Genomic DNA, 17,522 nt, shown 5'->3' with positions numbered 1-17,522 from the left:
CATTTGTTATATTGTGTCGATCATCTAGACGGCTACTCGATGATTACCAACAGTCTCTTTTTCAATTCAATATATCATAATCAACCACACGAGAAATACCCTTACCTTCAAAACATTATTTTACAGGAAAATAGCAAATCAATTATCATCATTCACTTATTCATGTCATAAATTAAAATCACTTGCACCAAGAGGAATGAATGAGGATTTGGACTTTTCTGTGTTTCTTTGACAGTTTTTTGTTTAGCTGTAATATTAGGAATCATGGATTTTGAAGTTGTAGTGACAATAAGGTAATGAGATGAAAATGGATATATAATGTTTTTGGACTGTCCGAATTTCACTATATTGACGTAGACATGAATAAGGGAATGATGATAATTGACATGCCATTTTCCTGTAAAAAATAATGTATTGAAGGTAAGGGTATTTCTCGTGTGGTTGATTATGATATATTGAATTGAAAAAGAGACTGTTGGTAATCATCGAGTAGCCATCTAGATGATCGACACAATATAACAAATTTAGTTTTTTAATGTTTTGGACTGTCGGATTTTCATTGTATTGATGTAAATATGCTATTTTCCTGTGAAATATTGTTTTTAAAGGTCAGTGTAAATGTTTTTTGTGTTTTTAGTTACAAAACAGCGACCTTCTTGCTGTGAGGCAATAGTGCTAACCCACTGCGCCGCCATATATATGTAGTTATATATGTGTGTGCATGTGTGTGCATATATATATATATATATATATATATATATATATATATATATATATATATATATATATATATATATATATATATATATATATATATATATATATATATAATTTATTTATATATGTACAGTTGAAGTCAGAATTATTAGCTGATCTGTTTATTTTTTCCCCCAATTTCTGTTTAAAGGAGAGCAGATTTTTTCAACACATTTCTAAACATAATAGTTTTAATAACTCATTTCTAATAAATGATTTATTTTATCTTTGCCATGATGACAGTCAATAATATTTTACTAGATTTTTTCAAGGCACTTCTATACAGCTTAAAGTGAGATTTAAAGGCTTAACTTGGTTAATTAGGTTAACTAGGCAGGTTTGGATAATTAGGCAAGTTATTGTATAACAATGATTTATTTTGTAGACAATTGAAGAAATATAGCTTAAAGGGGCTAATAATTTTGACCTTAAAATAGTTTTTAAAAATTTAAAACTGCTTTTATTCTAGCAGAAATAAAGCAAATAAAGCTTTCTCCAGAAGAAATATAATCAGACATACTGTGAAAATTTCCTTGCTCTGTTAAGCATCATTTTGGAAATATATATTTTGGGGGGCTAATAATTCTGTATATAAGTTTTTAAATTATTACTAGCAAATAATCTTTTAATAGTACTTATATGCACACATTTTTACATAGACCTAATATTATATTATCACAAATGTTATGAATGAAATACTACATATATATATATATATATATATATATATATATATATATATTATATATATATATATATATATATATATATATATATATATATATATATATATATATATATATATATCATATTCTACAAAATAATTAGCCCAGTCTCTAAAATCTTCTTCTGACATCATAAAGTTGTCTATTTATGGCAGATAACATTGACTTTTCACAACCAAATTGTATACCCTTATCTATAAATTACCCTCTGTACAATCCACTTTCACCCATATTACCAAATTTAAATTCATCAAAAGACCATTTGCATACAAGACTAATTCAGGACACACACACACACACCCTGCGTGTATTGTTTGACCTTCACTAGAGGCTTGAGGTTGGGGGTGTAAAGGTATCTCTCAAAATCCTTCTTGAATCAGTAATGAGTCCTTCATTACCCAAGAGACACGAGCGGCCACAGACCCAACACACACACACACACGCACACGCCTGAGTCACATTAAGGGCATTAATTGATATATTAAGCTGGAGTGGTGTTGTTCAGTGCGCTCTGGACTGCTGGATTGAGTAATGAGGTTTCACTCACTCTCTACAACACTGATTCAATAGCGCTGGTGCCAGTGTCACTTCATTTATCAAAGTAAAGCTGGAGAAAGAAGACGACGACACTCAAGCGGACAGAAAAACCTTGCACTTTCACATTGCCACACGACTTAGACTGTTAAGAAATGTACAGAACATAAATGACAAGAACAGACTCGCTAAATAAACCCTTATTTGCTTAAGGGTGTAATGGTGAAATTTAGTTATTGTAGTGAAATGTCAGTCCTACTCTTGCCAAGTATGTGGTCTGTGCACAGTTACTACTTTGACAACAGATTTGAAAATAAATGGGATAAAATTGACTACCGAACCAAATGTCGAACTGTATGTTCCATGGGTATGTTTGTGGGAATAGACAAAAATATAGTGTGACTTGAAAATTAGAATATTAGTTAATATCACATTCCATGAAGACATTTAGTAAATTTCCTTCCGTAAATACAGTGCCTTCGGAAAGTTTTCATAGCGCTTCACTTGGATTAAACTATTTCCTCAAAATTTTACACACAATATCTTATAATGACAATGTGAAAAAAGATTTTGTGAAATTGTTGCAAATGTATTAAAAATAAAAAACCTGAAAAATCACATGTACATAAGTATTCACAGCCTTTGCTCAATACTTTGTTGATGCACCTTTGGCAGCAACAACAGCCTCAAGTCTTTTCAAATTTGATGCCAGAAGCTTGGGAATTTTTGACCATTCCGCTTTGCAGTATCTCTCAAGCTCTGTTAAGCCTGATTTATACTTCTGCGTCAGGTGACCGGCGTAACCCACGGCGCATGCAACACGCGTGGCTGTGCATTTATACTTCTGCATACGCCGGCGTTTGACGCAGAAGTATAAATCAGCCTTTAGGCTGGATGGGAAGAGACGGTGTACAGCCATTTTCTGATCTCTCCAGAGATGTTCAATAGGATTTAGGTTTGGGCTCTGGCTGGGCCACTCAAGGATATTCACAGAGTTGTTGTGAAGCCACTCCATTGATATTTTGGCGGTGTGCTTTGGTCGGCCCAGTCAAGAGAGGTCAAGAGCACTCTGAAGCAGGTTTTCATTCAGGATGTCTCTGTACATTGCTGCATTCATCTTTCCCTCTATCCTGACTAGTCTTCCAGTTTCGGCTGTTAGAAAACATCCCCACAGCATGATGCTGCCACCACTATGCTTCACTGTAGGGATGCTATTAGCCTGGTGATGAGCGGTGCCTGGTTTCTCAAAACGTAATGCCTGGCATTCATACTAAAGAGTTCGATTTTAGTCTTATCAGACCACAGATCTTTGTTTCTTACGGTCTGAGAGTCCTTCAAATGCCTTTTGGCAGATTCCAGGTGGGGAGTGGCTTCCGTCTGGCCACTCTACCATACAGACCTGATTGGTGGATGGCTGCACAGATGGTTGTCCTTCTGTAAGCTTCTCCTCTCTCCACAGAAGAACGCTGGTGCTCAGACAGAGTGATCATCGGGTTATTGATCACCTCCCTAAATAAGGCCCATCACTCAGCTTAGATGGCCAGCCAGTTCTAGGAAGAGTCCTGGTCATTCCAAACATCTTTTACTTACAGATAATAGAGGCCGCTGTGCTCATTGGAACTTTTAGAGCAGCAGAAATTTTTCAGTAACCTTCCCCAGCCTTGTGCCTCGAGACAATCCTGTCTCGGAGGTCTACAGACAATTCCATTATCTTCATGCTTGGTTTGTGCTTTGACCATACTGTCAACCCTGGGATCTTATATGGACAGGTGTATGCCTTTTCAAATCATGTCCAATCAACTGAATTTACCACAGGTAAACTCCAATTAAGCTGCTGAAATAACTCAAGAATGATCAGAGGAAACAGAATGTACCTGAGCTCAATTGAGAGCTTCACAGCAAAGTCTGTGTATACTTCTGTACATGTGATTTTTCAGTTTTTTTTTTTTTAATAAATTTGCAACAACTTCAAAAAATGTCATAATGGGGTATTATGTGTAGAATTTTGAGGAAATAAATTAATTTAATGCATTTTGGAATAAGGCTGTAACATAAAAATGTGGAAAAACTGAAGCGCTATGAATACTTTCCAGATGCACTGTGTATATATAGTGCAATAAATATTTTTAAAAAAAGTTATTATTCTCAAAAAAAATTATATATATATATATATATATATATTTTTTTTTTTTTTTTTTGGCTGTAGAACAAACCACTGTTGTCCAATGACTTCCTTAAACTTATTATTAACTTGCCTAGTTAACCTAACTAAATAAGTTAAGCCTTTAAAATGTGCTGTTTCTTGCAAAATAACTAGCAAAATATTACATACTGTCATCAATGCAAAGACAATAATATATATTAAAATAATACATTAGTTAATAAAACAAAGTATGGTGAAAAATGTGATAAAAGAATCTTTCAACAGCACTTGGAAAATTGTTCAGTTTGATGCAGAATACATATCAACCTATAGGACATAAAGAGACACTTTAGTTTACCAATAAAAAAGAAGGGAAAATCCAATACACAAACAAAAAGGCTCTGATCCAGCATTACAAACTTTAATTATCTTTAATGGATCAAGTGATCCATTAAACATCACCGATGTCGACAATTTTTTATCACAAGCCGTCACGAAATAATTATAGGAGGGACAAAAGTTGCAGCAAAAACTTCCCCCATTAACCTTACTTTTAACAGTTTCAGACCTAAATTACTGGAGTTCATGAGACCCTGAAGCGCAGGATGGCAGTCTGTCTCGTGCGGGTCAAGAAGGTCCAGTTTCCCTCACAATCCATCAATTATTCATCCGTCAGGAAATGCTTCATTAGCGGAGAGCGGAGCTTTTTATGATCGTGGCCACTTCTCTGGTCTCCGTCTACTGATACTGAGGTAAATACTCGGACAATGCCATTAGCACTGTTTGTTTTCGTCAAGCGTTACTTGTCGTAATTGAGCGTGACGGAGACACACGCAAACAGACAATGTGGATGATGGAGATCAGGGGTCCGTTCTTCGTACGTGGATTACTCAGTTAGCTGGATTTGGATGTTGACGATTTGACACGATCCAGGATCGTTTCGTTCTTCAAAGCTGATCCGAGAGTTGTTGTCATGGCAACAGTTCTGCTAGGTCAAACCTGATCGGGAGCAGGTTTAATTCATATAAACAGGATTAGATCGGCTTAGTTCAAGCAAAGATAATACAGAAAGTATGTACCGAATTCTGATATTTTCTTACAGTAGTAGTTATATACACTTGGGAAAATAATACATAATTTTTAAATATATATATAAAGTTATAGTCATTAATAAAATAAACAAAGTTATACATATTAATAAAACGTATGCAATCTGCACCCTCGAAATGAAAGTACAAAGACTGCCATCTGGTGCAAAGAGAAAACTTATTGAAATGAACTTATTAGATCGCTTTAGAACAAATTGTGTATAATAGAAATGCATAATATGTGATTTTTTTAAGCAATAATACATTTATGCAGTCATAAACATATTTTGATAGTTAATATGCCGGTGATTTGATGCTTCACAAAAGTTGCAGACACCTTTACCAATATGAAAATGCTTTTGTAAACAACCAGTTATTCTTTACACCGATTAAAAAACGGCTACTATTATAACGAAAATCTTTTCTAACTAAATACATTGATTTGCATTGAAATACATGAAAACTCTTGTCTTGACAAATAAAAGTGTAAAGCCTGCAGCTCATAACAAATGTGTAAAGTTCTTGCGTGTCATATTTAACGCACCGTTTACTGCTAATTTGATGTAATTTTGCTCACATGGATAATTGAATATTAATCAGATGATGTCATTACGCTGCTGTGCCGTCAGCCAATCGTTGCATTGCTGATCATGATTTCGAGGATCGATAGATCTGTCCTTCACAACACACGCAGCGATCTCAGATCAGTTTATCCAGACATTCTAATCTGATTCGCAAACTTGTTTGAAGAACCAAATTAGCGAGAGATCGGTTATCAAGATTAAAAGATCCAGGATCTGCCAAATCATCTTAGATCATTTAAGCGAGGTACGAAGAACGGACCCCAGGGTCAGGGATCAGGGATTAAGGATGGGTGACATGACTATATCCCAATATTTTCTGGTATCATTGATAGTGATAGTAAGGATGACAATTTAAGTCTAGCTTATTATCTAGCTAATAGCTAATTGAACTAGCCTTTACCACTTAATATAATACTATATATTTACATTTAGTCATTTAGCAGATGCTTTTGTCCAATTTACAATTAAGGAGGCATTCAGTGATTCAACAAGAAGAGGCAATACACACAAGAAGTGCTAATTATACTGTTAGTAAGTTGATCTATTAGGGAATTAAGTGCTTGAGTTTGGAAAGAAGAGTGTTTCTACAGGTGGTTTGTCAAGACTACTCACCTGAGTGAGGCACACTTCATGCACAATGTATTTTTAATGATATGTTGAGTGATTGTGAAAAAGTATGATTTCGATGTATAATGACTATTTATAAAAGTATGATTTTGTCCTAATTCTGTGATATCAAATCATATCTGGCCACAAAAAAAATAGTGATTTCAAACACTTGACTGATGATGTAAAGTACAAAGAATGTCAAGAAATCTTTGTGTGTAAACACAAAACTGTATTGCACATGAGCTACTGTTATAAACCATTGCACAGACCGATCATACGATTTATCATTATTACCTTGATGTCCCATTTTTATTATCAGTATCGCATTGACCATCCGACCAGGCATTTGCACTACTGTATTTGTATGTACTGATAACTACTTATAATATTCTATCTGAATGAAGTAGCCGGTTAAATATGTTTTCAAGAGTTCACACTTCGCTATTACTTGATACTAGTTGCAGGTTTGGCATGTTGTTCTGGGAGAGAACCCTGAGCTTGGAGATACTGGTCTTAAATCATAGAAGGGGCTCTGAGATCAGGTAGGTCTCGAGAGCTTCCCCTGGTAAAGGACAAAAGGGGAAACGGGGTGGATGGAGGATTCTTCAAAAACAAAGATAATGGAAGTAAGACAAACTGGGCTATTTATTGAAGGCTTGGATTCATCTGATTGGTTTATTGATGATTGTTGATGCGGGACCAGCCACGATCAATCATAACATGTGATCCTCTCGAAATTAGTTTATAAAACTTTACTGATTATACCACGGGGCAACTTTTAGATGAATGCACAGCTAAAGTAGTTAATCGCATTTCAATTTCATATCACTCCGCTGAATTATTTGAGTTATTTCACAATTATTGGAGCAGTAAAATTACACCGGAGGAGTTTGAAGACAAAGACCTACACAAATTACTTGAATTACAACATCTGAACAGTGTCCTTAGGTGTGGTAACTGTAGTATAGGCAGAACAATTAACTTATGTCCATTGAATAATCAGAAAATAATGTGCAGCTGAGGTGTTATTCCACTTTGCACGTCGACGGCCACCACAGATGTGCATTATTTTCTAATTATTTCAAATGCTGTTTTCAATTATTTCTTAAATATTTGATATAAAAGACAACATGCAGCTGTGAAGCTACTGTACTATAAAACTGCCATTATGCTAAAATTGCCTCTTGTAATCAGTTCCACCACAATGGAAAACTGAATTACTTCACCCTAATGAGGAGCAAAGCTCCATCAGACCAACAAGGTCTGTTTTGGGGTTTAGATTCTGTACGTTGGACAGGAATGTAATATTTTTTTCCTGCGCGCCTCATTGATTGTTTCCTGAACCCCAGAGATTCTCTGTCTGCGTCAATAATGCTAATACGCTTTCTGGCCGTCGTGTTTAAACTCAAGGCTTGTTTTCTTCAGCTTGTTTACACAGCAAATGATTGTGTTGGAGTATTGTGTTGAGCTTTATACGAGTCCAGGGTGATTGATGGGCTTGTTTCATTACACAATTGAAGGCAAACGTCAGTTCTGTTCATTTTTAAGGCCTTCTTGTTTGTGGAATGATCTCCTGATAGAAACCAATTTCAGAATCACAGATAATATTCAAGATTTACTCATTATTTACTGCATTGGTCAGGTAAGATTTTTTCACAGAGTGTAATAAATCTTAATGGTTTTGTGGGTCTCGTCTAGCCAAACTGATCTTAATTTTGTGTTTTCTATTGGATTCAAGTCAGGTAATTGGCTGGGCCATTCTACAGCTTGATTTTCTTTTCTAAAGGCATTTGAGAGTTTCTTTGGCTGTGTTTTGGATTGTCGTCTTGCTGAAATGTCCACTGTGGTTTCATCTTCATCATCCTGCTAATGTAGATGTTGGACTGAAGCATCGAATATTAATTTACACTGAGGAAGGGCAGAGGGTTGCTGAAGAACTACGGAGAGATTTCAGCTGCTGTCTGAGCTTTCACCTCCCTTTCATCATGTGCTCAATACTTTTTTCCTGTGTCATTTCATTTTATTACACATGACATCATTTGTAAACTAATTGGATTTGTTTTTGTTTTATATTTGTATTTCTTTGGATGTTATTAACATCTGGTGAAAATTTCATGTCAACGGCACCTTTAGGAATATGTTATCAGAGGAAAATGGTGACTTGCTGAATACTTATTTCCCCCACTGTATATAGGCTCTATTTAATCAAACTAATTAAGTTAAACATTACCAAATTTAAAGTATTTGTTTAATTTCAGCCCATATAAATTGTTCGCAACTAGTTACCTTAAAAAAAAATTGTAAAATTGTAAAAATTTTCAGTGTACTATTTGGTTGGGTTAGTTTACTTTATGTAGGTAAGCATTGTTTAGATATTGTTCAGCTCAGTTTAGTTACATGTAATTATGCATAATGCATTATAGTTACCAACATTTTTTTTGACTAATAATATATATAATTGTATACATTTATTTATTTTATGATATAATGTCGAGCATTTTCTACTTTATTTCTCCTGTCGTGTCCTCTTGTGTCCCTCAGTTTTTGTCCTCTGATTCTGCAGTGTTTGAGAAGGAAGTGGGATTTCAGGTGTAACTTTATCTAGTTGTTTATGGAACTGAGTCTGATAAGCACTTGCTGAGGCTCAATCCTCCAGACAAATGAAATCAAATCTGTGCATGCGTGTGTGTGTGTGTGTTTACCGTTTGTGTCTCCACATCTGCAGTTTGTGAGTTTATAGTTTGGAAAACCCGATAGCCAGAGCAAAGAAAACAAGGACATTCAAACTGAAACAGTGCCTTTCCAAACTACTGAAGTAAAAAAACTCAAATCGATACACATTCATTCCTTCATTTTCTTTTCAGCTTAGTCCCTTTATTTATCTGGGGTCGCCACAGCGGAAAGAACTGCCAACTAATGCAGCTGCAACCCAGTACTGGGAAACACCCATACACACTCTTTCACGCACACACGAGACGGCCTATTTCGTTTATTCAATTTACCTATACCACATGCCTTTGGGTTGTGGGGGAAACCGGAGCACCCCGAGGAATCCCACACAAACACTGGGAAAATATGCAAACTCCACACAGAAATGCCAACTGACCCAGCAGGGGCTCAAACCAGCGACTTTCTTGCTGTGAGGCGATTAAGCTGCCCACTGCGCCACCATGACGCCCCATCAATACAAATTATATATTACTATTTTACACTTAAAAATTTGACACTTGCTGTTTGTTAAGACTACTTATTTAAAATGAGCCAAAACAACACAATTCTTGACTTTTATTGGCACAACTTAATTGTTTTATGTTCAATCCACATACATTTGTAAAAAGCTAACTTAACTTAAGTTAACTTCATTCCTTCATGTTGTCCTAACACAAGTTGTTTATCTGGAACCCATTATTTTTTACAGGGTCTATTAGAATTCCTGCTGACTTAATTTTTTTAGTTGAATCAAATTAACTTTTCTAGTCATCAAAACTTACATCAAAAAAACTAACTAAAAATATGAAGTTAAACTTTGTATAAGTAAAAATTTTTTTTTTGACCGAAATCTGATTTACTTAAAATAAGTTAAAGCAATATAAAGACATTTGCTGTCTTGACTTTTTGTCATTTTTACAGTGAATACATAAATTTCTTCAGTTTTATTACTGATATTTATAATTTTACATACAAAACAAGATATATATTTATTTTATTACAGTGGTCTGTTGTTATTCGCGGGAGTTAAGTTTAAAAATAAGCGGCAATCGGCAAAATCCGCAAAGTAGTGTGCTTTATTTTTTACTAAGACCGAATGCATGTGCGAGAGAGCGAGAGACTATTAACGTTACCATTATTAATTACTATTACTAATATGACTTTGTTTGTTGTCCAAAGAAATAAGCACACATTTGTTATCTGCATAACAAAATAAATAGTTTAGTTGACAGTGTCACACTACACACTTTATACAACTTTCCCAGATGAAACTAAAGATAAAACTATTTGATCTTCAATTATTTATTCCGTAATGCCGTCCTTCACCTGGTAACTTCTACTTTCCTTTAGCATGTCCAGAAGTTCAACTTTTTGCGCGATGGTTAGCGAATTCCTCTGCTTTTTGGGTGTTACCACAGAATGTTTCAGAATTTACAGTCCATCACTTCAGAGCCGGTCAAAGATTTATGTAAAATTGGCAAGCTAAACGCATTCTGTACTGTACAGGAGACACGGCATGGAAGAGATTAATTGACAATGGTCTACAGCCAGTCAGGACGCAGAACACAATGTGCTAATCAGGATGCAGAACACAATGCACTGTAAAAAAATTACATTTAAAAAATCTGCCAAACTGCGAGAAGTGAAACATGTTAAAGTGAGGGACCACTATATAACTATTTACTACTGGATTTATTATTGTATATTTATTATTATGCTATATATATATATATATATATATATATATATATATATATATATATATATATATATATATATATATATATATATATATATATATATATATATATATATATATGCTACATATTACTATGCTCCGTTGCTTGAATAAATTCTGAAATTACTTTAAAATATTTTCAGATATATTTTAGTTTTTTATTTATTATTATATTGAATATTTGTAATTCTTTACAAAAAACAAAAAATATCATATTATAGATTTTAAAAATGCTTTTTATTATTATTTATTATTAGACATGTCTGCTTGTAAGTGATACAGTAATATATAGTAATACTGTAGTGAATTTCTGCACAACTTCATTCATTTTCCTTCGGCTTAGTCCCTTATTTATCAGGGATTGTCACAGCCGAATGAACAACCAACTATTTCAGCATATATTTTACACAGCGGATGGCCTTCCAGCCACAACCCAGTACTGGGAAATTTGTGCACAATTTTTTAAACACCAAATGTGCTCATAGTAGAACAAATCATTTTAACTGTAGATGATTAAAGAATGAAGATGATTTTACCAGATAATATCCTAGCTTTAGCCGACAGAATGATGTTTTTGTTAATGTCTGTAATGGTAGAGCAGAGATGCTACAGCTTGTGGAAATGGATGTGAGAGCAATGAACGAACCGGCAGACATTACAGAAGCAGCAGAGTGAAAGAACAGCAGGAGCTCCTTGAGAAATGCTGCAATAACTCTGTTCTTCTATTGTAAGTCTATTCTGAATCTATTATTCAGTGCAGACTCTCAGAAGAGAAAAGCGCAGATCTGAGAGGAAAACTTATCTAGAGTAAAACTACTTATCTGAAGCTTTAATAAAATGAAAATAATATTCAAAATATAAGAACATTTAATAAGTTATGTATTAGTTATCTATTTTGTAAATATTCATACATACAGCTGACGTCAGAATTATTAGCCCCCCTAAATTATTAGCCCCCCTGTTTTTTCCCCAAATTCTATTTAACAAAGAGATTTTTTAAAACACATTTCTAAACATAATAGTTTTAATGAAACATTTCTACACTGCAAAAATGATTTTTTACTTAGATTTTCTTCTTTCTAGTCCAAATATCTAAAAAAAATTCTTATATCAAGAAGCCTTTTCTAGGCAAGCAAAACATATAGACTTGTTTTCAGAAATTATATGCCAAAATTAAGTGAGATTTTCCTTAAAACAAGCAAAATAATCTGCCAATGGGGTAAGCTAAATAATCTTGTTTTTCCTTTTGACATGAAATTTTTTTGCTTGCCCCATTGACAGATTATTAGTTTTAAGGAAAAACTGACTTAATTGGAATATTATTTCTTAAAACAAGACGATTTGTTTTGCTTGATTTGCAAGACCTTTAAACTTAACCAAGTTTTTAAGTTCATATTGACCTTTTCAGTCAATTGGATATGCTAAAATTGACCGTAGTATAAGTGAGTGTGTGAATGAGTGTGTATGGATGTTTTCCAGTGATGGGTTCTGGCTAAAAAGGCATCCGCTGCGTAAAACAAGTGCGGAATAAGTTGCCGTATCATTTCGCTGTGGTAACCCCAGATTAATAAAGAGATTAAGCCGAAAAGAAAATGAATTAATAAATAAATGTATAATGTCCAAAAAAGCTTTTATTTTGGATGAATTTTTAATTTCTAATGAAAAGTTAATTTATTCTTAATAAAAGAAAAATCAAGTTTGTTTTCAAACAAAATTTGATTTAAAAGGTTGGTTTAATATAAACATTTATCTTGCTAGTTTGCTAGGATTTATATCATATTATATAATTTATATTATATTAAGGCAAGTAAGAAAAAAAATATTTTTTTTTTGGCATTTGCCCTGCAAAAACTCAGGCCAGTAAATGTATCCAGACGGGACACTCGTCCTCTGCCAGCTGTATGAGACTTACCTCTTTCGTCTCCGCGTCCCGAACCCTGACAGCCGTCTTCATCATCACACTCGCCACTGCCTTCTGCACTGCTGGACTCCTTAACATCTGTGCCACCTGTGCCCAAACCAGTCGTTGCCCACATCTCCTGTTACCAAACACACACAACACACACTTTTGGGATTGATGTTTTATGGGGACTTTCCATAGACCTATTTATAACGCCACCTTGGAATTATAAGGTTCTTTCTGCGTTCTAAAAGATTTTGAGATAATGAGCTTCAAAGTTTTTGCATTCCATAGCAAACAGTATATGTGTAACTTTTAAAAAAAATTAAAAAGTCTTAAAATGTAAACAACTTATAAAAAACATCTCATAATGTAAATAAGTTGTCATTTAATAAGAATATGTCAACTCAATTTGGACAAAAATGTCAGATAGAACCTTATAATTCTAACATACGATTTGTATACTGTATATTCTGTCCTCTTGCCCCAACCATACCCCTATAGTCAATCTTCACAGTTTTATGCTTTTTAAAAAAAATATATTTAATTCTGTGTGATTTATGAGCGTTTTGCTAACAGAGAGCAAAACAATGTCCCCACGTGGTCAAAAAACTGGCGACTGCTTTTACTACATAAATTGATGAATACCTAAACCAATAAATATGGTCAGCGTTCTAATTTTATTATTATGTTTTTTATTCATTTCATTATGTTATTTTTGCATTTAAACATATAAGTGCCACTATTGCTTTATTTGCAGAATAATCAAGAACTGCACACAAGGGAAAAAATTACATGATAAAATATTATGAAAGTTAAATGAATATTTTAAATATTGAGCACTTGCATGAAAACAAAAATGTTTGATCAAGTCTTAACACATGGTGAACATGTTATTAGAACATTAGTTGTGTGTTTCTCACATGATTTACCACATGATTTGAACACACTATTAACAGGTTGTTAGCATGAATGACACTCCAATCATGTTTTACCATGATTTTTAACACATTTCTAACATTCCCTAGCATACTGTTAACATACTGCTAACACGATTTAGCATGCTGATCGCTTGTTTCCTATGGTTACACAGGAAGATAGAAATACAGACAGATAAAACTTTTGATAAAAAATGAGAATCATATTCCTGCTATCATCAAACACAATGCTAACATGTTACCACACTGATAGCTATATGCTAGACATGTTTGTAAAGTGATTTACCACACTACAATGGCAATACGTCAAGCATGATTTAGCATGCTAACATGTTGCTAACATGCTGCTGAAATACCTATTTTAGTTAGCATGCTGAGAGCCTGTTTTTACCCCCTCATCTTTGTTAGAACAGATAGATAGTTTCTGTAACTACTAGTTTTGTGTAATGTATCATAATTACTTCCATAAGTCCAAGCCCAATATGCAGCTGAATAGTGAACTTAGTCTGAAATATGAAGCGAGCGAGTCGAGTGTTCAGCTCAAGAAGTCAAAGCTCAATAGAAAACAATTCCAGCTCACTAAACAGTGATTCAGTCAAGTGTAAACCCAATCTCCACAGACAGAGAATATTAAACACATGGTTCAGGGAATCACATAAGTGCATAATTCATGACATCTTAACAGAGTTATTTTCTGGCTTCCTATTTTGATTCTGATTTTATATTCAGACTTACTCTTTACAACAACAACTATCAGCAGAATAGTTAGGTTTAATATTGGGTAGAGCAGTATTTTGGATCTATAAGAATTCACTGTGTGTGTCTAACAAGTGTGACAAGACTTTGCAAGTACATTTCAGCTTACACTAACCTTGAACCCAACCCTAACAGTCTACTTATAATCTAATGAGAATTAGTTGCCATGTAATTGCACTTAATTCAACAAACGGACCATCAAAAAATAGTGTGACCAATAGTTCTAACTCATATGTATAGATATGATCAACGATTTTAGGAAGGCTGCTTCCACACAGGTGAACACTTCCATTAAAAATCAGACTGTGGAAAGTGTGTGATCATATAAAATACATTGGCACAATTATTGGCTCCAATGTCTCCTTTGACGAGAATTGTGAAGCAGTGTGTAAAAAAGGGCACCAGCAAATATTCTGTTTGAGAAAGTAAAACTGTTCCCATATTGATAAACACATGAGGATTTTATTCTGCCATGCTTTTCTTGAATCTGTTTTATCTTTTACTTGGGGTCATGGTTTGGGAACCTTTCTATTAAGAATAAAAGCACACTTAATGAGATAGTGATACAGTGGTCCAGTAAACTGACTGTGGTGTCACTAGCCAATCTGGAGCCAGTCTCCTACCTTCTGGTCGCAGGTTTTCTATTAACAAGCTGTAGAACTAAACGATACAAAAATAGTTTCATACCAGCAGCCACTAGAGGATTAAATAAGGCATAGACAAAAACAGAGGTGTTTCTGTGCTGGAAGAGAGTGCTAGACACTTGAAAAGATTATTTATTTATATATATTTTTTTAAAGAGAGTGTTTTGCATGTTTATGTTTTATGTCTTTATGTCCATTTGTTGTTGTCACTATGTGAGTTTTTTTTTTAGTGTGGCGCTGTTATGAAATGAGGACCTAAATAACCTAACCTAAAGTAACCTTACCTAGTTATTAGCCCCCTTGAATTATTAGCCTCCATGTTTACTTTCCGCCCAATTTCTGTTAACGGAGAGCAGATTTTTTCAACACATTTCTAAACATAATAGTTTTTAGTTCTAATAAATGATTTCTTTTATCCTTGCCATGATGACAGTAAATATTATTTGACTAGATGTTTTTTCAAGACACTTCTATACAGCTTAAAGTGACATTTACAGGCTTAACTAGGTTAATTAGGTTAACTAGGCAGGATAAGGCAATTAGGCAAGTTATTGTACAACGATGGTTTGTTCTGTAGACTATTGTAAAAAATGTAGCTTAAAGGGGCTAATAATTTTGACCTTAAATTGGTTTAAAAAAAATAAAAACTGCTTTTATTCTAGCCAAAATAAAACAAATAAGACTTTGTTCGGAAGAAAAAATATTATCGGACATGCTGTGAAAATTTCCTTGCTCTGTTAAATATATTTTGGGAAATGTTTAAAAAAAAACAAAGGGGGCTAATATATATAATCATGTAATCATTGTATCATAAACATACATTTTTATAAAATAAAAAGTAATTATCACAATTAATAATTTGTACTGTTGAAAAATAAAGCAATTAAGTGAATAATTATAATAATTATTTAATGTTTTAGATATCTAATAACAGTTATATTTGTCTAAATATTAAAAAATAAAATATATTATTAAATAAATAATATTTAATAAACAATGTTCAGTATTAAGTTATTTAAATATTAATATTATGATAGCCTAGTGGCAACCTGAGTTTGATTACCAGCTTGAAGTCTCATGTCGATCCGTCCCCTCTCTGCTCCCAAAGCTTTCCTGTCTGTCCTCCACTATCCTATCCCAATAAAAGGTGAAAAAACCCTAAAAATAATAATTTAAAAGAATATTAATATTATTAAATAATTAGGCTAAAATATTATTTAATTTATGATAATATAATTTGATATTTTATAAAATAACGTACTACGATGAAACATATTTTGCATTCACTTCCCCTTCCTCCTGTGTCTTCCAGACGGAAGGAAGGAAACACAATTAAACTCCACAGTGACTTTGAGGGAATCGTCCCCCAGGGGACTGTTAATTAACTCCTGTATAATGAATTATGGCAGGCGTCAGACGAGCACCATAGAAACAGACTGTCCTCCTCCAGTGCCTCCATCCGCTTCTATTCAGATCAAATAGCAGCACACTTATTACTGCTGGCTTTATTCTTCTCTGCCCGGGTCATTATTCAATTGAGCCGCACATTACATTTTAATTGCTTTGTTTGTGATTAGAGAAGAAACAATTAAAGGAGGATCTCTCCCCCTTAAAGGGACAGTTCACCCAAAAAAGAACATTTTATTACGTTTTTATTATATTTATTTTAATTCATATTATTCTTTTATAAAATAGTTGTGCATAAATAATGCAATTATTAAATATTTTAATGAATAATAATTTAAATAATTTCAAATTCACAACTTAATTAATCATTAAATAATGTAAATGCAATTAATTAAAAGTAAAAGTATTGAATATATAACTACACTCAAAAATATTTTTGCTGCTTGTTCAAACTACTTTAAAATGAGCTGAATCAACACAATTCTTGAGTTTTTTTTTGGGACAACTTAATTGTTTTATGTTTAATCCACTTAAATTTGAAAACAATTAAGTTAACTTAATTGATTTGTGTTGGGACAACCTAAAAGAATTATGTGGAACCCAGCATTTTAGTGTATATTTAATATAATAAATGGTCATTTAATAACTTTAATTAACATGAAAATAGATTTGACAAAAAATTACTTTTGTTTCATGATATATTTCTTAAAGAAGCAAGAGAGTACGGTTTGGACTCTGAGGTCTTTGATTATGAAAAGTAGGCGTTTACTCACATGACCCTCCTTATATAATAACCCCTGCCCCCATGTATCCCAACTGACTGGTCCAAAATGCTCCTGATCAACTCCTATGAAATGAATTAATAATTAAAATAATAGTTTTAATCATTCAACGAAAAGTACTCAATACATCATTATTTTACAAAACAGTTATGTACAAATCATATTAATATTAATAATAATTTAAAAAGTCAATTAATTATTGATTTAAA

General features: G+C 33.4%; 1 protein-coding gene across 1 annotated transcript in view; it reads right to left on the bottom strand.

Annotated features, from left to right (window-relative positions):
• The window catches only part of gpc5b (glypican 5b), a 62,651-nt gene that overhangs the window by 12,196 nt on the left and 32,933 nt on the right, over positions 1-17,522 (bottom strand). Inside the window, 1 exon segment of the mRNA NM_001302221.1 lies at positions 12,799-12,925. Within this exon segment, the coding sequence (NP_001289150.1) occupies positions 12,799-12,925 (127 nt within the window).

This window comes from Danio rerio, chromosome 22 (genome assembly GCF_049306965.1).
Source record: "Danio rerio strain Tuebingen ecotype United States chromosome 22, GRCz12tu, whole genome shotgun sequence".
NCBI lineage: Eukaryota > Metazoa > Chordata > Actinopteri > Cypriniformes > Danionidae > Danio > Danio rerio.
The sequence above is the reverse complement of the archived record's forward strand: the minus strand, read 5'-3'. Positions and strand labels throughout refer to the sequence as shown.